This window comes from Panthera leo, chromosome C1, assembly GCF_018350215.1.
Source record: "Panthera leo isolate Ple1 chromosome C1, P.leo_Ple1_pat1.1, whole genome shotgun sequence".
Classification (NCBI taxonomy): domain Eukaryota; kingdom Metazoa; phylum Chordata; class Mammalia; order Carnivora; family Felidae; genus Panthera; species Panthera leo.
Genome location: NC_056686.1, coordinates 11,413,467 through 11,439,626, shown reverse-complemented (window position 1 = coordinate 11,439,626; position 26,160 = coordinate 11,413,467). Strand labels below are relative to the sequence as shown.

The 26,160-nt window shown below is 44.6% G+C and overlaps 1 protein-coding gene, 2 long non-coding RNA genes and 1 other non-coding gene across 5 annotated transcripts in view; 2 read left to right on the top strand and 2 right to left on the bottom strand.

The window, feature by feature from the left end:
• SPEN (spen family transcriptional repressor) overlaps positions 1-467 on the bottom strand; it is a 91,000-nt gene extending 90,533 nt beyond the window's left edge. For both annotated transcript variants that reach the window (XM_042952070.1, XM_042952073.1), the window contains exon 1: positions 103-467. In XM_042952070.1, coding sequence (XP_042808004.1) covers positions 103-185 — 83 coding nt within the window. In that variant the 5' untranslated portion in view covers positions 186-467. The remainder of the gene's footprint in view (positions 1-102) is intronic.
• On the top strand, positions 61-24,122 carry LOC122227513. Its single transcript, XR_006206089.1, has 3 exons — positions 61-145; positions 1,791-1,938; positions 23,891-24,122. It is a non-coding gene; the product is annotated as an uncharacterized LOC122227513 (long non-coding RNA).
• On the bottom strand, positions 629-9,277 carry LOC122227512. The gene is made up of 3 exons (XR_006206088.1): positions 8,927-9,277; positions 2,657-2,704; positions 629-829 (listed from the first exon to the last, which is right to left on the bottom strand). It is a non-coding gene; the product is annotated as an uncharacterized LOC122227512 (long non-coding RNA).
• On the top strand, positions 18,897-19,028 carry LOC122229040. Its single transcript, XR_006206902.1, has one exon. It is a non-coding gene; the product is annotated as a small nucleolar RNA SNORA70 (small nucleolar RNA).
• Positions 24,123-26,160: the final 2,038 nt, after the last annotated feature.

The window sequence follows — 26,160 nt, the reverse complement described above, 5'->3', positions numbered from 1 at the left end:
GGTCCCCTCAGCAGTTCCGCGCACGGGGAGGGGCCGGCAACGGGCCGGACGGGCAAGCGGCGCCTGAGGAGAAAGCGCGGCCCCGGGCCGCGTGTCACTCACCGTTTGAAATGCTCGATGATCTTCTCTTCCCGCACATTCTCCGGTAAGTTGCCCACCCAGAGGTGCCTGGTTTCCCGGACCATGCTGGGCGGTGTGCCGGCGACCGCTGGTGCGGGTTCTCCCTCGCCGGCTTCGTACGAGCCCGTCAGCGCCGGGAGGCGGGCGCCGGGGCGGCGGCGGCGGCGGCTGCGGCGGTGGCGTCGGCAGCGGCGGCGGCTCCTCCGGCTCCCCCCCGTGCAGAGACCATCCCTCTCCCCCAGGTTCTGACTCTCGGGCCTCGCAGCTCCGCTCTGCCGCCACCACACACCCGAAGCCGACCCTCGCGCTCCGGCGGCGCATGCGCCCGGGCGGCGGCGGCGGCGGGCGGGGGAGCGGGGAGGAGGGGCGAGCGGGACCCGGGAGGCAGCGACTACGACGAAGCTGGCGCTGTGGCAGCCGGACGCTTCCCACCGGCGCGCGCGGCCCGCCTCCCTCGCCGCGGGCGCGCGCGCGTCCGCCCTCCCGCCGAGGCCGAGGCGCCGAGTTCCTCCCAGCCGGCGCGCAGGCGCGCGGGGGAGGGAGGGACACGGGGTCGGGAAGGAACGCTCGCGCGCCGGGTCCCGGTGCGCAGGCGCGCAGTCGCGCGAGGAGCCGGCCGCGGGGCGGGCGCTCAGTCAGGCTTGGGGCTCTGCGCGTGCGGGGGCAGAGACGGCCTCCGGCCCCTCGAGCAGGGGTTCCAGGCGCCGGTCTGGAGGAAGAAGAGAGAGAAAGGGGGTTGGTTTTGATAGGGCTGCGTGTCAAAGCGACTGCCAGTGCCCCTCCTAGGAGAAGCCAAGACTTCTTCCCCTGCTCACCCTTCGGCCAGGAGCTGGCGGTTTCCGGGCAGTTGGATCCCCGCCTGCTTGGGAAAGTGTCAGAACAGGGCCGCCCTTCTCTCTGCCCAGCGAAGCAGTGACAGCTTCAAAAACCCATTCCTCTCAAGAATCATTAGCTTGTAACGTTAAGCAACTTTATTTTATATAAGATTGCGAAACCTTTTGCAAGCTCTCCTAGCTGGTCGTTACAGGATACCAGGAATAGAACTGAAATGAGAAGGCTACGTATCTAATATTGTATAAAGGATTCATATAGAGATTTACTGTAATTTAACATTTAAGCATAGAAATGGATCAGACCTCTGGCCTTTCCAGGCCTAAAGGCCTTTAAAGACCACAGTAGAACTTTTATATCAAGACCAGTTTGCAACCCTGGAGAAAACCCACAAAATTAAGGCAATTGTACTGAGTCCAGAAAAATGGAATTGTTTAAATTTTCTTTTCCATTTTTTATCTACAAAAATAACGTTATCAGAGGCGTGGAGCTTCAAGTACATACCAGATTGTAAATATTTGGTCTCATTCACTGTCTCCTTAAATAGGAGCCAACTTACCACCAAACTATGCTGTTTTGAATTGAAAAATATGGTCACCATAATCAATGGCACTAATACCCGGATCAGCTGTGCATAGTTTCTTTCGTTCCCACAGACAGTAATGCTCCCAAGTAGTTTTGTTGTTGTTTGCCACATAGTCTAACGTAAGTTTCTTAATGATTGTCAGACTTAGAGTCACATCAACTGTCTTGTATTTGGTTTAATAATGGTCTGTACTAAATAAATAAACTTGATCTCAGCAGGTCTGATGAATTGAGATAATCTCTCCTCTTTTTAGGACATTCAAAAGTCTAAGCAAGCCCCCACTTTAAACAGTTGCAACAATTACAGTACAAGATGTGCTAGCTCAGGAGCTAACTTTACCATCCATTTGAAATGATTTTTGGAATTTTGGCAAGTTACTTCTCAAACTTCTAGATTCTAAGGTAATTTAACTGGTTTTTATGCTATTTTCCTAGCTTATGTTTACACGTTTTCTATTTCAACTTTTTTTTTTTTTTTTTTTTTTTTTTTTTTTTTTTACTGTTTGGGAACTTCAGTAAGTCAGAAACAGAAAGAGGTGGTGGCAAAGAGTTAGAAACAGAAAAGCCCTACCCTAATAGTGGCACTCATTCATAATTTAGTTAAGGTATTAGTGCCACCCCAGAAGTTCGTCTTGTATTCATGCAAATCAGTCATTAAATGAAATGGAAATGTGTGTTCTTGAAAATATTCTGGAATTGATTTCTCAGTAAAAGCAAATCAAACCACATTCAGATGTAGGATAAGTCATTTACATTTGGCCATTTCTCTGTCACATCAACTATCACATAAGGAGTGTCAGGCCAGCACACTATTAACCTAAACCCCTGAACTATATAGCCCTGTATATACAGATGCAGTTAGCGTTGAACTAAAATGCATGTTTCCATGAAGCATGAATTTCAATATAAGCAACCACAATTTGAAACACATTTTCAAATATGATGTAAATGATTTATTTAAATCCTGATAGGCTATGAATTAGCTGAAACTTCTTGGGAAAGACCAAAGTGTCATCATGAAGAACAGAAGAGATTCAGCTCAACTGCATTAAGAGGGGCAACTAACAAAGACAAGGATTCAGAAAATAGGGTCTTGCACTTAGAGAAGGGGATATCTCACCTTGAATGCAGACTTCAGTTAAAATCATGCTGAAGAAAAATTCAAGGGCTGAAAAAAAAAAGGGGGCTTTTAGATGCAAAATCAGGAGAGACTAATTAGAGTAATTATTAAATACGGTATCCATCTAGGACTCCCACAAAATAAAAGGATAAACTAGAACAAAATAAGAACCAGTTAAGATGTTTTATACTACTTTCTGCACGGCACAAGAATTAGGGGACATTAAGTGAAAATTAAAGCAACATGTTTACCAACTAATATTTTTTTTAACATAACGCAAATTGTTAAGCAAAATTGAATTAAATTCTCCCAAAGACCTTTACAGATCACAGAGTGTCAAAAAGATTAGGAACAAATGTCAAATTAAGAGAGTATCAGTTCTCGTTTTGCCAGAGATTTACCAAACTGAGAAACAGTCTCTCTCTAACAAGATTAAGGCTATAGCAAAATCCCATCAAATGTCATTTGATACCACCTTATACTCAGGATCTCTTGAGGTGTTAGTCAGAATACCTGTTGGGCACCAAAAATAGCAACCCAAGTATTCATGTTAGTTTCCTGGGCTTTTAAAAATCTGATGTGTATTTCTAAAAAGAGAATTCAGTTTATAAAACGTGAACATACATCAATAGATATATAGATTAATGAATAAAACAAATTTCAATTCTTATCTGTTCAAATTCTTAATGTGCTCCTTTGATGCCTATATATATATGTATATATATATATATACACCATATATGTGTATATATAGTATATATATGTAGTATTTATATATATTGGATATATACATAGTATATATATAGTATATATGCATATAGTGTATGTATGTGTGTATATATATATATATATATACTATATATATAGTGTATATACATACATATAGCAATTTAGGTAGGAAGTCTGTCCATCTTTGTTAAAGTTAATAGTTGCAGGTTAAAAATATTGCCCATATTCCTTACTGATTCTTTCAGCATAACACTGCTTGACCATGAATTGAAAAACACTGAAGAAAAAAACATTGATTGTATGAATGAGAGACCTTAATGTATAATGGAATAACCCTTGGATTAAGAGTTAAAAATTCCAGTTCCAATTTTGTCACTGGCTATATGACCTAGGCAATTCAATTAAATCCTCAAAAGTCTCAATATCCGTATCTGCAAAATGAAAATAAAAAATATGCTTTCTCTACCAAAAATGGTTGCTAGAGGGGCGCCTGGGTGGCTCAGTCGGTTAAGCGGCCGACTTCAGCTCAGGTCATGATCTCGCGGTCCGTGAGTTCAAGCCCCGCGTCGGGCTCTGTGCTGACAGCTCAGAGCCTGGAGACTGTTTCAGATTGTGTCTCCCTCTCTCTGACCCTCCCCCGTTCATGCTCTGTCTCTCTCTGTCTCCAAAATAAATAAACGTTAAAAAAAAAAGTTAAAAAAAAAAAATGGTTGCTAGAAGTATCAAAGAAGATAACATATGTAAAAGAATTTGGAAGAAACACACCATCAAAATATCAAATACTAATAAGTTGACCACTAATTTCATATTTACATCAAAAATAAGCATCAGTTGGGGCCCCTGGGTGGCTCAGTCGGTTGAGCGTCCGACTTCGGCTCAGGTCACGATCTCACGGCTGGTGAGTTCGAGCCCCGTGTCGGGCTCTGTGCTGACAGCTCAAGAGCCTGGAGCCTGCTTCTGCTTCTGTGTCTCCCTCTCTCTCTGCTCCTAACCCACTCACATTCTGTCTCTGTCTCTCTCAAAAATAAATAAACATTAAGAAAAAAAATTTTTAATAAAAAAAAATAAGCATCAGTTGAAAGAACATACTATTACCAATTTTCACAGTTATAGCCAAGTCCTATAGTCAAATCAAAATGCACTAATTGCATATTAAGTGCGCAGTTTCTGGGTTTTGTGGGTTTTTGCTGACTTTTTCTATTGCAAATCTCTTAATAACAACAAAACTGGTAAGTGCATGCCCTTTGCACAGCCCCAAATCAAGTATTTGATTTTTTTTCAGTGCCTTTCATTTTTATTGGCAATGTATCAGGAAACACTGGGAAAGCTTTTCTCTGTTTCTGTCCTTGTTACAAAATATTTACAAAAGCAGAATTTCTTCATAAGCATTTATCTTTGTATGTTTTCAATAGCAAGGCAACCCACTGTTATTCTAGTTTTTAAATTATTTTAACAATAATTGATGCTCACTGAAAAAGATCAAAAGGAGGTTGCGATCTCTCCTTTCATCTATGATAAGTGGATAGTGAAGTGAATATCCTCATTTAAGTATTACAGATAATTCAGAAAGGTAACATTAAAGCAGAGCCATTTGCAAAGGGAAATTAAAATAGATGTTTTTAATCAGGTCTTACTTTCACACTGTGAGGAGCTCCCGCATTTAACATGCTAGATGTGCTCAAAGAGTTCAGTCATGCATAATGGAAGCCCAGTTGGAGAAAGCATCTGAGCCTCAAACTCGGGCTTTGAATGCTACCCCAGCCAATAGAACAGATAAATTAAAATCAACATTTGAGCAGGAGGACAGAATCGTTACCAGATATTTAACAAGATTTTGGTTACAAATCTAGTCCCAAGCAATTAAAACTAAACTATTTCATGACAACACATATACTTAAGATACAAGCGCTTGTTTCTAAAGGCATCATGTAAAAATACATTAACGGGCCCTAAAATGATCAAAGCCTATTTGACAATACAAATTCCTTCTATTATTAGAAACAGTTTTCCAAACAGTAGAAATGAAACAGACAACACTGCTATATTATTCTCAAAGAGTGTTTGACATATTGCTAGTTCTGAGAGTCAACTGGTGAAAGGCAGACTTGTCCATTAACTTATTTTGATATAGCAGGCTCACTCTGGTGGAATTATATATACATAAATTATCAGAACTTCCATCAATTGAACATTAGCCAGCTAGCTCTCTAAATCATTCTTTCAGCAGGCTAACATTTCATCATCTATTTCCCTGTTCAACCCTCCAAGAAAGCTAAATAATTTATCCCACGTTGTTTTTAGTTTTCCAGAAACGAATGTAATGGCTGATATTTTCTTATAAAAAATCAATTCTTATGTTTCTACCATTTCCCAGGAAAGTTGCTAAAAGTAACTTTTTTCCCTCTATGAGGAAATACTGCTAATGTACCTAATATTTACAATTACGAACACGATTTATTAACATTTATGGCATTGGAAAAAATGGACTGGAAGGATATTTTCAAATATATTAATCACAGCTGTGCCTATGTGGTAGAATTTTTTTTAATTTTAATTCTACTAAAGTTAACGGCCAGTGTTAGTTTCAGGTGTATAACACAGTGATTCAGCAATTCTATAGGGAGTGCTCCTGATGACAAGCGTACCCTTAATCCCCTTCACCTATTTCACCCATCCCCTCACCCACCTCACCTGAAATTTAAATTTTTAAGAAGTTTTTATTCATCTATATTTTCTTAAAATTTTCTTCTACACCTTCTTCAGTTAACATATACTGCTTTTATAATTAGAAAAAGCTGTAATAAAATGACTTTTCGAAGTCAGCATCTGGGTTACTTCAGTTAAGGGTTTCTCTGAAATGTTGATGCTGGACGCTACTAAATTAACATATTTAACAGATCCCATGTGAACAAAATGTTATTCACTATGTTAATTCTGAGATTTCATTCAACCTTTTAAACCCCTGCTGCTAATCCTCATGGGAGAAAAGACTAACCCTCTTCACTAGAAGTGCTATACTTTAACCAAAACACCTCATGTATTGAAGATTGTAACTTTTAAACATCAGGAAGTCAGAATACAAATCATGCAAATCAAGGCTACTGATTAATTCAAAGACTACTATCAAAGTATAGTTGATGGAATCTCAAAAACAGTAATACCAAATAAAATGTGTTTAGTAACTTGTTATATAGGTTTTGAAATTTTCAGCAGACTCAGGGGATTTCCTGCTCTAGTTTGAAGTAGAAAATTTAGACAAAAAATTATTTATGTACTCATTCAAAATGTTTTGAAAACTGTTTCCATTTCAATTCAATTATTATTGTTTGATAATAATGCCTCTTTAAATCACATCACTGCCTCGAATATTTTGCATTACTCTTCAGGAGGGTAATGATTGCTAATTTTATATAATTCGACATTAGAAACCTTTTGGCTTAAGATAAAACCACACTATTTAAAGACGAGGTAGGACATGATGCCTTTCTGAATTAAATACTGGAATTATTTTTCAGGCTTTAAAAAATTAAATTTCAGTATTTTGATGGAGGCACTCATTGAATTTTTTTCACGTCATATACTACCAGAGTCATGGAAGCCACTTCTTACACTTCCTTTTGGTAAATACTTTGGCTGAAAAGAGAATGCCTCAGGATAACTCTCTTAAAGGATGCTTGATTAAAATGGTCATTAAAATGGTTTCTCTAAGAAAACAGAATCATTAAGAGTCAGAACTAAAGACTTCACTGTATACTGTAGTTAGCTGGCAGAAGGGGCAGGGTGGGATGAACTACTAAAACGGGTCTAGGTTTTCCCCACCACACAAGATGATATAAACACACACCCAAGCATAAACCTTTCACTTAAATTCACTCGAAAGTGGCTTCAAAAAGGGGTACTCTTGTGTTTCACAATTTTCAACTTATGTATATATATCGTTCCCCTCAGGATCAGTTTCCAGAGATCCTAATTAGACCCCAATAAGAACTTTGTTTTTATGCCTATTTAAAATTATAAAAGGTACAAATAAATAAATGTAAAAAAGCTTTAAAAAAAAATCGGGGGTGCCTGGCTGGTTCGGTGGATAGAGCATGAGCATTAGACCCTTGATCTTGGAGTCTTGAGTTCAAGGCCCAAGTTGGTATAGAGTTTACTTTAAAAAAAATAAAAACATTGTTTAATTACAAAACGTACAAACAAAATCTTCCCCTTATTTAGAGGTGTTGCCCTTACTTCAGGGACTTTGACTTCAAAGACTCTCATTAACCATAATTTGTTAGGATAGACTCTCTAACCGAAATTCTGCGAATTCAAAGGACACTTAATCTGGTCATTTCCAAGCTTCAAATTACAGCCTTGTTAGCAGGGGGAGAATTCTATTGTTTGCTAGTGCCTCAACGCAGCCTCTGGATAGCTTTTCAGATACTAAGAGTTCTGTTAGGAATCTGGCACCAACTCAAAATTCCCACCGGGAAGAAAGATCTTCCTTCCTTAGGACCCACTGCGTGGCTCCGCCCAGAGCCTTGACCTGACCTGACCTCGGACTTTGCGTGGTCAATGGTGCACCCGCACCTGCGGGCAAGTTAGCACTTCCCAACAACTTCAGAGCCAAAATGCGGCTCTCGACCATAAAATGTCTGTCTTTAGGAGCCCCCAAGGTGCCTTCCTCGCGAACAAGCTCCCTCTTTTAAACCTTACATCTACCAGGATCTGAAGGTACGTTACACGCTAAACGAATATAGGAAGGCAATTACTCCACCAGTGAAACGAATGTCCTCCAACAGGGGGCAAGGAAACAAAGCTCAGGACTGGAGACAGCAGACCTCCATGCCCTGCCAAGGGAACCTCACTTAGCCTGCTGGATTTCAGAACCGGGCTGGCATGGGGAGCGGATTACAAGGCAAGATAACAGAGCTTGGGGGGAGGGGGGGGCTTTAAGAACCCACAACCCTGGCAGTAATTTCCACCACACTTCTAAGGGGAGAGGAAAAGAAAACTAAAACCAAAGGCACCTTGAGAAACACTAAAAGCTGTTACTATGGTTACCACGCGGCGAGCTCAATTCTGCCCAGAGAGACCGAGCAGTACGCCCGGGCCCTTTGTCCGCATCCACGCACCAAGCACAAACCCAGCGGCCAGCCCCACCAAAGGCTTACGTCTGCGACCGAGGGAGGCGTTCCAAATAAAGGACACCTTTATTTTGGTTTAGTGAGCAAGAACTGCAGGCAGCGCCTGAGGGAAGCCGGCGCGGCCACCGCCTTGTCCCTGGGCCAGGGCTGTCCCCGCCCCCTCCCCGTTTGGAAAAGGCTCCACCACACTTGCAGGCACCGAATCCGGTCAGGAGCCGGACCAAACATGGCGCAGGCAGGCGTGGAAGGGAACCAACCAGACACAGTCCGAGCTCATCCCTTCGGCACAAAGGGAAGGCTCAGCTCCGGGAAACCCGCGAACAGAATGCTTAACCCCTCAAGACGCTACAGTTTCCCCGAATGGGAGCTGAGGAAACAGTGAGTAGGACGCAACCGAGTGGCTCAGACGCACTTCATAGCGAAGACGCTACCGCAACCGGCGCGGAGAACACAGCTCGGCGGAGACGACCTGCTGCGCAGGCGCGCGGAGCAACGACGCGAGCGCTTGGGCCCTGCCCCTCCCCCCCGTCTTCTCTCAAAGGCCAGGGGAGTTGCCCCAACGCGCTGGCGCAACGACGGAACGTGGGGGGGGGAGGGGAGGAAAACCTGTTCCCTTCATTGTGAGAGCGAACGGCCCCGCCCCGCACGCGCGCGCGCACGCCCCACTCTCACACTTGCACACGCGCGCGCCGAATTTGCCGCCCAATCCGGCGCGCATGCTCCGGGAGGGAGGCGGCGGCTGAGCCTGCGGCTTTTTGGTGTTTCCCTGAGAAGTTTCTGGAAAGACGGAGCCCAAGGGAAGCTGGGGGATGGGGAGCACAGAGAAGCGACCGTTTGAGAGAAAGAAAGCGAAACATCCAAAACACACCGACACCGCCCAGCTTCCATCCACCACGTCATGGCCGAGGCAAAGCCCAAGGCCACCAAGACCCTCACGCCACGGGGCGGGGAGAAAGCTTGGGGACTGCAGCAGCCGCTCCTTCCTCTGCCTGTGCCCAGCCCCGAGACTCCTGACCACGGGGAGAAGGGAGAGGGCAAGGGGGGGAGCGATGAAAAATCTAAGACGCTCACTGGAGGTTTGCGTGGAGCGCAAGCCGACATCCGCCCTCTGGAGCTGCCCGTGCACTCGTGGGCCGCCCGTGGCTCTCCTCTGGGTCTCGAGCGTGGGCTCCGCATTGAGATTCTACGCGGCGGCCGAAGTGCTGGTTCGGGAACTCCTTAACCCCTGTTTCCTCAATCTCCCCCTCATTTGGGGGGGGGGGGTGTCATTTGGTCCCTCTTCCTGTCTTCACGTTGATGGCCAAGAGCTAAAGCTGCGGGCGTGCAGACACTAGAAAGGGGTGCTCCCTGCCCGCGCCAGCCCGAGGAACGTCTTGGGCGGGCAGGGGTCGCCTGGCTGTTGTGCGACGTTCGGTTCTCTCCAGGTTTTGGCCCCTTAAGTGAGAGCCTCCGGCAGCGGGGCAAGTTTGGAAGCGCAAAGGCGGCGCACGCACAAAGGCGCCGCCTGGTTTGCGGAGTCGAGAAGCGCTCGCCGGAGTGTGGGGCGCGAAGGCGTACCCGTGCCCAGGGAGGATCGCCCCCGACCGCCACCACAAGGAAGCCCGGGCGGGCATTGTCGCGCTTGGGGAGGCGGAGGGGGGGGGGGGAGCGGGGAGAGGCCCGCGGCGCCTTTTATTTCTCCCTCAGCGCCGGCTCGAGACTCGGCGCGGCTGCCATTTTGTGGCGCGGCCGCCATTTCGCGGGGCCGAGGGGGCAGCGGGACGGGGGAGGGGCGCGCGCCGCCGCGGCCGGCGGGGGGCGGGGCTGGCGACGGCGCCCGGGCAGCCCCCAGCAGCGAAGGCGAGCGCGTCCCCTTTGTTCTTCGCCTCTGGGCTGGGGCTCCGCCGCCGTGCCGCAGCGCTGCGGGCGCAGGGCGTGTGCGCTCCCCCCGCCTAGCCGCGGAGGGGCGTGCGCGCAGTCCCAAGTCCCCTCTGCCCTCTGAGCCCTTCCACAGGGAGGCCCGTCACCCCTACCCTCGCTCGGTGAAGGGAGTGCGTTTTATTGGGCCGCGCCCCGAACACCACCGTGGGAAGCCGTAGTTCACCCTGAGAATGGAGGCGCTTTGGGAGCCTCGTGCGGTGGGGGTGGCCGATCGGTTTGGATGCCACTGCCTGGAACCGTAGTGGCGCTCCGCAAATAGAAGAGGGCCGGGCTACGCGAGCTGGGAGACCTGACAAAGGTGCCGAGCGCTAGCGTAACCGAGGGGTCGGGCTCTTTAAAGAAAGAAAAGTGTCTTTGAAGTGCTGTCGGCGGGAGGAGAGCCGAGACGTTGCTGTTCATTGGCCGGCCGCGAGGCACGCACTGCGCAACTAGTTTCTGATAGGTTTTGTGGCCCATTATTTCGATCTGAGCCATAAACTGGAACAATAGATTGGAATATTTTATTTCTGTCTGTTGAGAACATCTTCCGTTTCGCTTCTTTTTTAAGCCCCTTACGAGTATGTAAATAGCAAATTGACTCAATAAAATATTACGAGCCTTCCGGGGTCCTTTGAAATCCTGAAAGAGCTATTGTTTTTCTGATTTCAAGGGAATATTAAAATGTGAATCTTGGCATTTTAATGTTCACTTTGCGGCTGGAATCAACAAAGCCAGGAAATTCAAGAGTAATGCTTCTATATTTGTCTTCCCGTCTTTGCTTTTTGTGCAAGGTATTTTTGTTTAGTGGGTTTGGCTGTTTTGTTGTGTTTTTTCAGTTTTGTTTTTCTTCACAGCAACATGAATTCGTAAGCGAGCCAGCCTTTTCTGGCTCAGGTCCCCATGTCTTTTGGTGTTAACAGCCACAGTAGGATTGATTCCCCCTCCCCTTACTATGTATAATTACGGGGGGGGGGGGGGGGGGGAGGGGGCTGGTTATCTGTTTCAGTAACAGGGGAGTTAAACCCATAATGATAGGATGGAAAGTTAAAAAAATATATTATCGTTGAGGGAACAGATCAGGATTTGATGGCTTCCAGATGAAAAACATTTTAGGAGTAGCTGTTAGATCCCAAATTTTGTCTCCATTTCAGTATGACTAAAAGCACTGCCTGGAATTTTAATTTCGTATACTCTATCTCAATATTCTGCAAAGCACAATGTGTTTTTTGTGTATTCAGAACTTATGAAATATATTGTTTTTAAAACACTGTCACTTTTTGTTTGTACCACCAAAATTAAGTAGTATGAGACTATTAGCTTTATTGGGAATTAGGACAGAATAAGGCAGACAAAACATGCCTTTAAGAGCTAGGCAGTTGAAATTTATGGAGTGATTACACAGTCCTTTCACTTTGTAGAGCTGTGGAAGGATCTGTTTTAACAATTCTGATTCCTACAATTTGTTTTTATTTATAAAACATGTTATTTCCCACCTTTAACTCTTACACTTAACACGAAAAGCACACCGCCTTTCTGCACAAAATATTTGCAGTTTGTATTTTCTTTAGAGTGGGTGCTATTTAGCACTGTTCACCTGTCCCTTATGACCAGTGCCATACATTTGCAAAACAGTTGAACAGAAATTCAGGAAGCTTCTCTCCCATCCTAATGTTGGTCTCAAAAACATGTTCCAACTTCCTATGCCAAAAAGCTAAACAGTATTAAACAGGTGGGCTTTAAATGTGCAGAGCCAAGTTCAAGTAAGCAGATTCTGAATTACAACAATCTCATGATCTGCCTGCCCTTGGAGTTAAAGTGCTTTGTATGTAGTCCTAGGACTGGTTTCATTTAGTCAAACCACGCAGGACTAGAGAATTCCACGATCACTAATCCATTGTTCCTATAGAGTTCTTTCTTTAAAAAAAATTTTTTTTTAACGTTTTATTTATTTTTGAGATAGGGAGAGACAGAGCATGAACAGGGGAGGGTCAGAGAGAGGGAGACACAGAATCGGAAACAGGCTCCAGGCTCTGAGCTGTCAGCACAGAGCCCGACGCGGGGCTCGAACTCACAGACCGCAAGATCGTGACCTGAGCCAAAGTCGGCCGCTTAACCGACTGAGCCACCCAGGTGCCCCTAGAGTTCTTTCTTTTTAAACTGAGCTTCTTAATTTGTACTGTTTTGTGTTCCCTGAAGAAAGATTGGATGTTCACCAGAACCTTTAATTAAACCAAGATTCTTATTTATAGACAGCCAGGGCAGAATCAAAGTGGTATGTGCTAGGCCCTTGGGCTTATTTTTTTGACGTTTGGTGAAGATTGCAGCTTTTCTAAACAACACAGAAACACTGAAGATCTCTAGCCATTGTTACAGGAAAGGGCAGTTTTCATGCCAAATTCTAGCATCGGAGGGAATTTAAAACAATAACAGTAATAACCTTTTCCTGGTAAGGATAAATAAGCTCTTCTAGAGACTTTAGTAATATGGGAAGTTCTTCAAAATATTTTGGCAGCAGTGAAGCACTCCCACGTGCTGGAATAGTCTTCCCCTTTGAGGCAAAACTCAGAAATTCAGCACTTCAGAAGTACTGGAGTTCAAAGAACAAATCTTTGCGGCCAACAGTGTTTCTTAGGAAAATAGAAACACGTCTATGAAAATAAAAAAGACCCTGGAACAACCCCACATTTGTCTTGCCAGAGTACAAGATTCCTGGTAATTGTGCAGTTTATATGAAACCTGTAGATTTAACATTTTGGCATCATGGTTTACATGGCCTGTACAGACAATACATCAAAAAGACTTCTGGGGGCGCCTGGGTGGCTCAGTCGGTTAAACGGCTGACTTTAGCTCAGGTCATGATCTCACAGTTTGTGGGTTTGAGCCCCTCGTCAGCCTCCGGGCTGTCAGCACAGAAGCCTGCTTGGGATTCTGTGTCTGCCTCTCTCTCTGCCCTTCCCCCGCTCATGCTCTGTCTCTTTCAAAAATAAACACTAAAAAAAAAAAAAAAAGTCTTCTGAAAGTCAAGCCCTTTATTACTTTGTTTATGTAACAAATAAGTTTTGAGCATCAACTTTGTGCCACATCCTATTCCAAGTACTTAGGATATATTGCTGAAGACACCAATCAGATTGCTATTCTCATGAAGCTTAGCTGGTTTGGGAAGGGGGTGCAGGGGGGATGGCGGGAGGGGGAGAAGAGGCAATGAATATAATCCACAGGAAAATGGGGCGCCTGGGTTGCTCAGTTGGTTAGGCCTCCGACTTTGGCTCAGGTCCTGATCTCACGGTGCGTGAGTTCAAGCCTCGCATCGGGCTGTGTGCTGACAGTTTGGAGCCCGGAGCCTGCTTCAGATTCTGTGTCTCCCTCTCTCTCTGCCCCTTCCCTGCTCACACTCTGTCTCTCTCTCTTCCTCAAAAATAAATAAACCTTAAAAAAAAATTTAATCTACAGGAAAATAATAGCAACAGTAAGTGCTAGGGTGAAACTATAGAGACACATAATAAATGAAGTGTGTGTTGCAATTGACATGGGGGTGGTCAGAGCGGGCCTCATTAAGAAGGGACTTGAAGGGTGCCTGGGTGGCTCGGTTGAGTGTCTGACTCTTGACTTCAGCTCAGGTCGTGACACCAGGGTCGTGGGATCGAGCTCCATGTCCGGCTCCACACTGAGTATGGAGCCTGCTTAAGATCTCTCTCTCTCTCATTCTCTCTCTCTCTCTCTCTCTCTCTCTCCCTCCCTCTCCCCTTCTGGCCCCTCCCCATCTCGCACGTGCTCTCTCTCTTTCTCTCAAATAAAATTTTAAAAAACAAAAGAAGATACTCGAGTAAAGACTGGAAGAAACTAAGGGACCAAAGTGGCTATTTAGGGAGGTGATTCCACAGAGATGGACCAGGAAGTGCAAAGGTCCTCAGGTAGGAGCATGACTGGCACATCTAAATCTAGCAAGGATGGGGCGCCTGGGTGGCTCAGTCGGTTAAGCGGCCGACTTGGGCTCAGGTCATGATCTCGCGGTTCGTGAGTTCGAGCCCCGCGTCGGGCTCTGTGCTGACCGCTCAGAGCCTGGAGCCTGTTTCCGATTCTGTGTCTCCCTCTCTCTCTCACCCTCCCCTGTTCATGCTCTGTCTCTCCCTGTCTCAAAAATAAATAAAACGTTAAAAAAAAAAATTAAAAAATAAATCTAGCAAGGAAATCACTGTGGCTGGAACGGAATGAACAATGGAGAGAGCGTAAGAGATGATGAGGTCAGAGGTTAGGGGAATAGGGGCAGGTCCATAGAACCTGGAAGGCCACGGGGGAGGACTTTAGCTTTGAATCCACATGGAGGTGTTGCCGAGAGCTATTGAGAAGAAGAGGCTAACGATAGAAGCAGGACCCCATGCGGGGGCTATTTCAGTAATCTAAGAGACGGGGGTGGCTTCGGTGGCGAAGGGATCCTGGATATATTTTGAAAGTAAACCCAGAAGGCCTTGCCGATGGATTGAACATAGAGTTGATAACAAGAGGAGCCTGAGGTTTTTGACCCGAGCACCTAGGAAGATTGAGTTGCAATCAACTGAAATAGGGAACACTGGCTAGAACCGTTTTATAGAGGAATACGAAGAGCTCAGTTTTAGATCTGTTCAGTTCGAGATATTTATTAGATGGAGACATTAGGTAGGTGGCTGGATATGAGTCTCGAGTTCAGGAAGAAGTTCTGAAGATCTATATATTTATATATTATTCAGGAGATCTATTATACATACCTATATTGTGTCCGTGGGACGGAGTGAGAGAGAGAGTGGGAAAGAGGGGAGGGGAGGGGAGAGGGAGAGAGAGAGTTGGGAGTTGTCAACATATGAATGGAATTTAAAGTCTGAAACTGGATGAGATCACCAAGGGAGTAAGTGTAGTTATGGAAGAGAACCAGGAAAGCCCTGGGGCATTTTGACGCTTAAGAAAGAGATCTCAGAAGTCAGTAACTTGCAAAGCAACTGAGAAGGAGCAAACCAGTTAGGGAGGAGAAAAACCAAGAGAGGGTAGTGTCCAGGAAGTCAGAGGAAGAAACTGAAGGAGGAGAGAGTGAGCTGTTGTGGGATGCTGTGGTGAGGTGAAGTGAGGCAGGATTGACTGTTGGGAGCACCGTGGAGGTCTTTGGCGACCTTGACAAGAGAAGTTTTGGTGGAGCAGTGGGGCAAGAGCCTGCCTGGACTAGATTGAAAAAAAAAATGAGCGAGTCTGGAATCACTTGGGGAAAAGTCCTACGGTGGATTTGGAGGGGAAGATGCCAGGGGTGGTGATGGTTGAACGTACCTTCAGTTGCAGAAAGTTCCTGGATCTTTTAGCTGTGCCTCTGTCCCATAATGACATGATCGGTATACACTTTCTTTGGAAAAGACAACTACTTCCTATAAAACCTGCAAATTCTCAACCCGGAGTTTGGTCAACACTTGGAAGAATTTGGTCAGTAGGACAAGGAATCGAGCAGAGAGCTTTTCCTGGAATTTATATAACCGTCAATGCTCACCAGCAGTCTGGAGTGCTTAGAGATACAGCCAAGCAGACTTTGCCCTGGTTTCTCAAGCGTGTACCTCAATAATCCCTGAGGACTCTGCAGCTTTTGTTGGACTTCCTGTAAAAAGCCTTAGACCAATGATGGCAAACTGACTCTATCACAAGAATGGGAATGCCCTAAGAGTTAAGTGCCCCTTTCAACAGGTTTCCTGTACCTGTCATATTGGAGACTGCTTGAGTAACAGCAATTGCCAGTGGATGACAGTTAACTAGATTGGCCGTGTGCTTTATATGAAAACGTATTTATCATCCTGGGCTTGAGCTCCACCGTTAGAATCCTGCATACTGATTAATATAGTTAAGTTAAAATTTTTATTTTCAATTATATTACCTGGTCATTTCTTATAGGAGCATGTGATAAAATACAGATATAAAATATTAAAAAAAATTTTTTTTAAACGTTTTATTTATTTTTGAGACAGGAGAGACAGAGCATGAACAGGGGAGGGTCAGAGAGAGGGAGACACAGAATCTGAAACAGGCTCCACGCTCTGAGCTGTCAGCACAGAGCCCGACGCGGGGCTTGAACTCACGGACCGCGAGATCATGACCTGAGCTGAAGTCGGCCGCTTAACCGACTGAGCCACCCAGGCGCCCCTAAAATATTATGTATATATTAGCCTAAAACATTTATGCTGAATAGTCACCTTTGAAACCATCTTTATTTGGAAGCATTTATCAATTTGGATGAAGCCTAGAATATTATATGATTGAATTTATATTTTCTTTTTTTTTTAATTTTTTTTAACGTTTATTTATTTTTGAGACAGAGGGAGACAGAGCATGAATGGAGGAGGGTCAGAGAGAGGGAGACAGAATCTGAAACAGGCTCCAGGCTCTGAGCGGTCAGCACAGAGCCCGACACGAGGCTCGAACTCACGGACCATGAGATCATGACCTGAGCCGAAGTCGGCCGCTTAACCGACTGAGCCACCCAGGCGCCCCTGAATTTATATTTTCTAATACTCATGAAACATTGCACTGACTAGCTTATGCAGTCTTAAACCATTTTTCCCTTGTCCTGGCCCACACAACGCTTGCATCAGTTGCCCTGATTTGCCCTGTAGTGATCCATTTGGGGGCCAAGGAAGACCGTCTCCCTACAATAGAATATCAGAATATCAGAATATCAGAATCCTAGGCCAGTCTGATACATCTGCCTTGTGGGACTTTTTCACACCTCCTGAAAATCACTGATGTAGAACTTAAATATAGCTGAGGCACAAATGGTCTTTTCCTTTACAAACCAGTTAGTTGACTTGAGATTTATTTCTAATGGTATGAGTGCATCAGTTGCTGGCACAGAGGATATGTCATAAATAATTGACTTCCTTGAGAGGTCCAAGACTACTACATTTTTCAGAAGACCTATCTCCTTTCTTCTTATTTATTTATTTATTTATTTATTCATTTATTCACTTATTTATATTTTAGTAAGCTCTATGCCCCAATGTGGGACTTGAACTCACAACCCCAAGATCAAGAGTTGCATGCTCTACTAACTGAGGCAGCCAGGCGCCCCATATATACTTTCTTACTTTAACAAACGTATACCAATAGCCAAATTATGGAAAGAGCCTAAATGTCCATCAACTGACGAATGGATAAAGAAATTGTGGTTCATATACACAGTGGAATACTATGTGGCAATGAGAAAGAATGAAATATGGCCTTTTGTAGCAACGTGGATGGAACTGGAGAGTGTTATCCTAAGTGAAATAAGTCCTACAGAGAAAGACAGATACCATATGTTTTCACTCTTATGTGGATCCTGAGAAACTTAACAGAAGTCCATGGGGGGAGGGGAAGAAAAACAAAAAAAGAGGTTAGAGAGGGAAAGAGCCAAAGCACAAGAGACTCTTAAAAACTGAGAACAAACTGAGGGTTGATGGGGAGTGGGAGGGAGGGGAGGGTGGGTGATGGGTATTGAGGAGGGGACCTTTTGGGATGAGCACTGGGTGTTGTATGGAAACCAATTTGACAATAAATTTCATATTAAAAAATAATTTAACTAAAAATAAATTTAAAAAGTATAGCATCTATTATATTGGAGAAAATGAAATTATTTGTACAAATATCATGCTGGATTTTTTTTTTAACTTTATTTATTTATTTTGAGAGAGAGAGAGAAAGAGAGCACAAGCTGGAGAGGAATAGAGAGGGAGAGAATCCCAGACAGGATCCGCACTGTCAGCACAGAGCCCGATGTGGGGCTCAAACTCAGGGACCATGAGATCAGGACCCGAGCCGAAATCAAGAGTCAGACGCTAATCGGAGTAAGCCACTCGGGTGCCCCATGCTGGATGTTTCTAACCATTGATTATAGTTCTGCCTTTTGAAGAAAAACAGAACCCCGACTTCAGCTCAGGTCACGATCTCGCAGTCCGCGAGTTCAAGCCCCGCGTCGGGCTCTAAGCTGATGGCTCAGAGCCTGGATCCTGCTTCCGATTCTGTGTTTCCCTCTCTCTCTGCCCCTCCCCCGTTCATGCTGTGTCTCTCTCTGTTTCAAAAATAAATAAACGTTAAAAAAAATTTTTTTTTTTGAAGAAAAACAGAACCAGTTTTGGGGTTTTTTGTGACAAGTCTTCTGAATATTTGAATTTCCTTATCTTTGTGTGAACCATGCTTACATTTGTTCAATAAATACTTGATTGACATTTAAATTAGAGAATGGGAGGAGTTGGCTGTAAAAGGAGAACAGAAAAATGGAGACGTAGCTGGTGAGGGATGAGTGGCTGGGGAAAATGGGATCTAGGGAAGTTTGCTTGTTTTTAAGATGGAAGAAATTACAAGACTCTTTTATACCACTGCTTATACGGTAGATAACTGATGTGGGCAGGAGAGTTTGACCGGATGCAGATTCTTAAGTAGGGGAGAAGGACTGCATACAGGAAGGAACTGGCTTCGGATAGGAATATAAAATGGTTCATCTGTCTCAGCCAATTAAACGGAACATGCACTTTCCCCATGGGGGCCAGTGTGCAAGGCTGCAAACAGTCGCCTCTTTGGTAGTGTGGGCAGAGTGTTGCTTGTATGATTTGCCTCAAGGGACCTTGGAGACAGTGGACATTCATGTCTGATCTCAGGCTATCTCCAATCTAGACTCCAGACGTATGCAGGTACCTTTGGAAAGCCTCAGGGCACAGTGACCAGGGTCCACACTGGCCCAGTCATCATGTCCAAGCTGCAGAACAAGGAGCATATGATTCAAGCTCTAAGCAGGGCCAAGTTCAAGTTCCCTGGCGGCTGGCAGATCCACATCTTCAAGGAGTGGGGTTTTACTGAGTTTAATGTGGACGGATTTAAAGACACCGTGGCTGAAAAGCCCCCCAGGTGGCTGTGGGGTCAAATACAGCCGCAGTGGTGGCCCTCTCAACAAATGGTGTGCCCTGCCCTCTGGAGAACCTTGGCAATGCCCCCTCTTCAGGCAGCCCCATCAATAAATCTTAGTTCCTTCCTGTCCAAAAATAATAAATTGATAGATAGATAGAAATAGTTCATCTAAAAAAAATAATAAATTGATAGATAGATAGAAATAGTTCATCTAAAAAAATAATAAATTAATAGATAGAAATAGTTCATCTAAAAAAAATAATAAATTGATAGATAGAAATAGTTCATCTAAAAAAAAAATAGTTCATCTAAAAAAGAAATAGTTCATCTAGTGAGAGACCAGAAGCTGTAATACATGGGTATAAAATGCTGGTAAACAGATGTGGTTGAACAAGTCTATACAAGAAATGCCACGATACACTAAGAGACTGTCAGGACCAGGAAGTTATCTACGCTTCATTTTCCCCGACTGAATATGAGAATAATGATACAGCACACCAGTCAAAAGGTTTCGATTTACTTCCTATATTCTTGGTCATGTCTCTTAAACGTTTTTGGCAAGATCTTTGTGTGGCTTTGCCACTAAACTAACCTAATGTCTGGCAAACAGTAGTTGTTCAATAAACATTCGCCGAGTTAGTTTCAAAAACAGAGTTGTTTTGAAGATCCAGTAAAACAAAGAATGGATGTAAAAAAAAGTGCTTTGTAGTCTGAGAAATGCGATTCAAATCCAAGGTGTTTATGTTCAGGAGAGTCAGGATAAAGTTCACTGGGTTTTTTTTGACTCCTTAAATGAGAAACATTATGTAAATGTGGAAACATGGTCATTGTTACTGAGACTTTTTTTTTTTTCGTTTTAAAACAATTTTTTAAGTTTATTTATTTATTCTCAGAGAGAGGGCACGTGAGCAGGGGAGGGCCAGGAGACAGCGAGAGAGAATCCCAAGCAGGCTCTGCACTGACAGTGCGTAGCCCGATGCGGGACTCAAATTCACAAACCTGTGAGATCATGATCTGAGCCAAGATCAAGAGCTGGACGCTCAGGGAGCCTAGGTGGCTCAGTCGGTTAAGCATCTAACTTTGGCTCAGGTCATGATCTCATGGTTCTTGAGTTCAAGCCTTGTGTCAGGCCCTGTGCTGACAGTTCAGAGCCTGGAGCCTGCTTTGGGTTTTGTGTCTCCCTCTCTCTCTGCCCCTCCCCTGGTTGCTCTCTGTCTCTCTCTCTTGAAAATAAATAAACATTAAAAAATTGAAAAAAAGAAAAAAAGAGCCAGACGCTTAACCAACTGAGCCATCCAGGCGCCCCATAGACTTTTTCTTTCCCTTAGAGGAATAGAGCAAAACCTAAAGTGTCTGTGAACTAGCTTGTCAACTTTGGCCTTTTAACCCGTGTAATGTCACAGAATTGACAAAGTATAAAAAGGCCAAAAAACCTAAAACCATCTAAGTCAGCCAGCTGTATACGAGTGTCATAAAGTTCAAAGTTACATTTATAATACTGAGCACATAAGTATTGTATTACCTTTCCTTTTCTTCCTTCGTTTTGCCTTGTTTTTTGGTAGATTATAATTTCCAAAATAAATACAAATTGGGGATGTGGATTTACTTTTCCAGGTAACAATAAAGTTTCAAATTTGTTGATGTTTCTGCTGAGAATTTCTTTTTTTTTATTAAAAAGATTTTTTTTAATGTTTATTTTTGAGAGAGAAACAGAACATGAGTGGGTTAGGGGCAGAGAGAGGAAGACACAGAATTCAAAGCAGGCTCCAGGCTCCGAGCTGTCAGCACAGAGCCCGACGCAGGGCTCGAACTCACAAGCTGTGAGATCATGACCTGAGCTGAAGTCAGACGCTCAACTGACTGAGCCACCCAGGCGCCCCACTACTGAGAATTTCTTAAGGTACCCAAGTACACCAGTCTATTTTCATGATAAATCTATATGATCTTCACACATATTGTAGGACTGATGTGGACCAAAGCTCTAGCTGATAAGAATAACTAAGAAAAAAAAAATCCCATTCAGTGCATGTGTATTTTCTTACCAGGATTACAGGAGGTAATATACTTGAGCCCTGGAGTTTGAAAGCAATTTCCTATATGCTATGATTTGTTTGTTTGTTTTTAATATATGTATTTTTAAGTAAACTCTGCCCCCAACATGGGGCTTGAACTCATGACCCCAAGATGAAGAGCCTCATTCTCTATCGACTTGAGCCAGCCAGGCACCCCACGCTAAGTAAGGTTTTATTCCCTAGGAGAAGCTCTTATCTGTGATTCTGACAGAATATCTGCAAGGAGAAGTAAATCAACTCAATGCCATCATTTTCAATTTTTCGTCATTATCACTGGCGATTAGATATTACATAATTAGCTACGGTCATACAAGAGGATTCAGCAGAGCAGTTTAGGATTAAATTTAGGAATTAGACATTAGGAACTCACCAGGATCCCATAAGTGTTTTTAAGTGTTGTAATACGGGATGCTTAATTAGACCTCCAGCCTAGTTCCTGCTGTTACCCAGCACCGGGCCTTTTAGGATTACCTAGGAAAAAAAATACTCAGTTCTCAGAAAATCTCAGAAGTCACGCTCAGGCTGAGGAAAGATATTTGCTGAGTAATGCAGCTCAGTCCCCTTCCTTGTAAAGCCGGAACTGCCATATGTGTTTTTTCCAATCAGCCCCACCAGATTTCTTCTAGGCATGATTGGGTGTCCTCGAGCCAACCATTCTGCCTCTGGAGATTTACGCATTCTCGGTGAAATTTCCCTACACCATCTGATGTGATAGTCTCCCTCTACAGGTTTCCTGTTCTGGGTCACGTTGAAGGATTGTGCCACCTGTTCTTAACCTACTTCTGTCTCCCGCTGCCTCGGTGAAGAACAACAGTGTTGACATCCACAGAATGGATCTGCCCTCACAGTGACACCCGTCCACCTTGCACCGGCCACCTTTTAATCGGGAGGATCCCCAGACCTGCTGCAAACATTAATTACGCTTCATAAATACCTCACTGATACTAGGCTGCAAGCCCCAGTAGCCCCGTTTTATGATTAGGGTTCCCCAAATGAGATGGAACCTTTGCTTCAGCCCGCTCAGAACAGGGACAAATCTGGGTCATGAGCACAGCTCCCCTCGCCTACTTAAAACTGCCCCTAGGGCTGTAGGAGAACTAATTTTCTCCCCATGCTCCCCCAATACCCAGAAAGTAGTGTTTTTATTTTATGTTTTAATTTTTTTATTCATTTATTCATTTTTGAGAGACAGAGAAAGACAGAGCATGAGAGAGGGGCAGGGAGAGAGGGAGACACAGAACCTGAAGCAGGCTCCAGGCTCTGAGCTGTCAGCACAGAGCCCGACGCGGGGCTTGAAGCCATGAACCGTGAGATCATGACCTGAGCCGAAGTCGGAAGCTTAACCAACTGAGCCACCCAGGCACCCCTGTTTTGGTTTGTTTTAATGTATGAGTGTTTCTCTCTGAAATGCCTATCTTTCTTTTGCAGCTGATTTGGAGACTGTGACTGCTTTTCTAAGCTAGATGTGGGGATTTTTTGTGTGTGCTGAATTCACCTTTGGCAATTTGTTTACAAGGAAATGAAGGTGTCTTACATTTGCGCTCATATGTATGTATATCATCACCAAAACCAATTCAGGCCCTTCTGGCCCATTTTCTTTTTTCCCTTTCTTTCTTCCTTCCTTCCTTCCTTCCTTCCTTCCTTCCTTTCTTTTCTTTCTTTTTTTTTTAGGGACAGGACCATATGGTGATTCAATTTTGGTTCTCTTGGATAAGAGGTTGCACTCTGGAGTCACCTTAGCCAGGGCTGCCCTCTTGAGGTTTACATATGCAGCCACTCATTATTTTAATGTATTTTTTTTAATAATATATATACATATATTTTAATATTTATTTATTTTTATTATTATTATTATTATTTTTTAGAGAGAGACAGAGTGTGAGCAGGGGAGGGGGACACAGGATTGGAAGCAGGCTCCAGGCTCTGAGCTGTCAGTGGCTCTGAGCTGTCAGTGCAGAGCCCAATGCGGGGCTTGAACTCACTAACCATGAGATCATGACCTGAGCTGAAGTCAGACAACCGACTGAGCCACCCAGGCACCCTTAAGTTTTGTTTTTTTTTTTAATGTTTATTTATTTTTGAGAGAGAGAAAGAGACAGAGCGTGGGTGGGGGAGGGGCAGAGAGAGAGGGAGACACAGAATCTGAAGCAGGCTCCAGGCTCCAAGCCGTCAGCCCAGAGCCCGACGCGGGGCTCGAACCCACAGACCGCGAGATCATGACCTGAGCCCAAGTCAGTTGCTTAACCGATTGAGCCACCTAGGTGCCCCTCCCTGCACCTTCTCACTCATTCTAAAGCTTAGATCAGGCCTGTGTGTGTGAGGAGCAGAGAGAAGCCATACAAAAGGGCTAAGGACCAAGCGGTCATTGTCATGATAAACCCAGAAGCTTCTTATCTGCTTTGATGTGGTAGTGTAGTGAAAAGAGCCCTGACAGGGAGCCAAGAGTTCCCAATTGACCATTGGCAGACTGTGTGATCTCAGGCCGGTCATTTTTTTCTCTCTGTGTCTCAATTCCCCAACAGAATGGGAGCTGCTGGTCTAGCCCAGGGGTCAGCCAAGTTCTGCAAAAGGCCAGATCATACCATGTGGGGCTTGATGAGCCATATTGTCTCTATGGCAACTACTCAGCTCTGGCACCATCGCTCAAAAGCATCCACAAACTGTAAGCAAATGAGTGTGGAGATGTTCCAATAAAACTTCATTATGGAAACGAAATTTTGAATTTCATGTAATATTGCCATGTCATGACGCATTATTCTTCTTTCAATTATTTTTGAACCATTTAAAAATGTAAAAAACAAACCAAAACAAAAAACACAAAAGACATGTTTAGTGCTCAGGCTGTAGGAAAAAACAGGCAGTGAGCCAGATCTGGCCCAGGGCTAAAGTTTGCCAACTTCTGGACTAGATAATCTCAGAGAGCCCTTCCGGTTGAATCTTCTACACGTTTAAAAGTCGACTTAACTATAGTTCCTGTTTGTTTCTTTTTCTTGGAAGACACATGCCATTCCAGTGTGATAGAAAGGACATTAGAAGACACATTGACCCCCCCAAAAAAGATGTCTGCCAACTTCACACTGGTCAGCTTTACACACTAGCAGTTCTTGTTTCTTGTTTCTTTTTTTAAAGATACTTATTTATCTTGAGAAAGAGAGTACACTTGAGCAGTGGAGGGGCAGAGAGAGAGAGGGAGACAGAGAACCTCAAGCGGGTTCCACGCTGTCAGCACAGAGCCCAGCGTGGGGCTTGGTCCCACGAATTTCAAGATCATGACCTGAACTAAACTCAGATGTCAGAGGCCCAACCGACTGAGTTTGAGCCAGGCACCCCGCATTGATTTAAGATTCATCCCTCATGCAAATGCGATATCCTTACATCCGAAAAAATACATTTAACTTTATCGTCAGTACATCTTAACGAGGATGTGACAGAAAGTTGAATGTGGATTGGGAGAGGAGCGGAGGCCCAGACATTGTGTCTGGAAACGTAAAATGGTGTATTTATAACTATATATGCAAAGGTGGGCTGAGAGAAGGAAGAAGCAGGCTTTTCCCCACTCCTCAGCTTTGCAGAGTTCTGACCCCCCACTCGGGGTCCATGTGCCAGTCTTCTTTAAGGAATGAGCGCTTGATCAGGGGTCAGGAAAACTGGGTCTCAGCCTAGCTTGTGGCTTGCTAGGTAAGAGGGAAATCATTTGCCTTCAGCTTCCTCATCTACAGTATGAGGATGACGACCCTGCTGTGCACCGTGCAAAGCTGAGCATATGTATGAGTGCCTGTGAGCTCTACAATGCCCCAACAATGTCCAGAATGTAAGGAGCATTTGTCCCGTTGGATTAGCCACCTCCCACTGACTAGCAAGCTATAGTCCTTCCCTTCAACTGTAATGTTGCTGCCCACTATCTTTTTTTTTTTTTTTTAAGTAAGCTCCACACCAACATGGGGCTCGAACTCATAACCTCAAGACCAAGACTTGCACACTCCATTCATTGAGCCAGCCAGGTGCCCCCGAGAAGCCCACTTTTTTTTTTTTTTTTAAGTAAGTTCCACACCAACATGGGGCTCGAACTCATAACCTCAAGACCAAGAGTTGCACATTCCATCTGCTGAGCCAACCAGGTGCCCCCCAGAAACCCACGCTAATGGGCCATCCTTGGGTGGGGTTTCCACCCGACTCCGGTGGATCGCTGCCCTGAAACGAAGAACAGCCTGCCCCGTTGCCCACAGAACCAACCAGTTTCAGCTTGAAGAAGATGTCACATGACCGACACCAACGTGGTATTTCAGAATTTCTTCAGGACTGAAATTCTGATTTACGTTTGCATCTGCCCCAGAGATGTGCTCAGTGATGGATTGGATTCCAGCCTCTTCCCACAGCTGTCTTCTCCCCTCCCTTTCCGCTTCTCAGGCCCACCCCCACCCCACACACTTCAAGAGTCACCCCCAAGAATGTATCCCTCTCCAGTCCCCTCTGGACTCCGAGGTCTTAGAGCAGTTTCTTTATTGTCGTTCATTTTGGCCTTTTTTCTACACATACTCATGTGGTTTCATGCCTGATCGCCCTCACCAGATTGTCTGCTTCTAGAGGGCAGGAACTCATCCACGCCAACTTTAGAGCTGGAAGGAATCTTGATGTTTATTCCCTTACTACATCCTCTCGTCTAATGCCCGAACCACTTTATGACGTCTCTGACCACTGTTGCTTTGGTCTCTTGCGGGCCTCTGGTTCTGGGGCCCTCCTTACCTGAAGAGGTCTGGCTCAATGTAGGAATATAAGAAGACGCTAAACATGG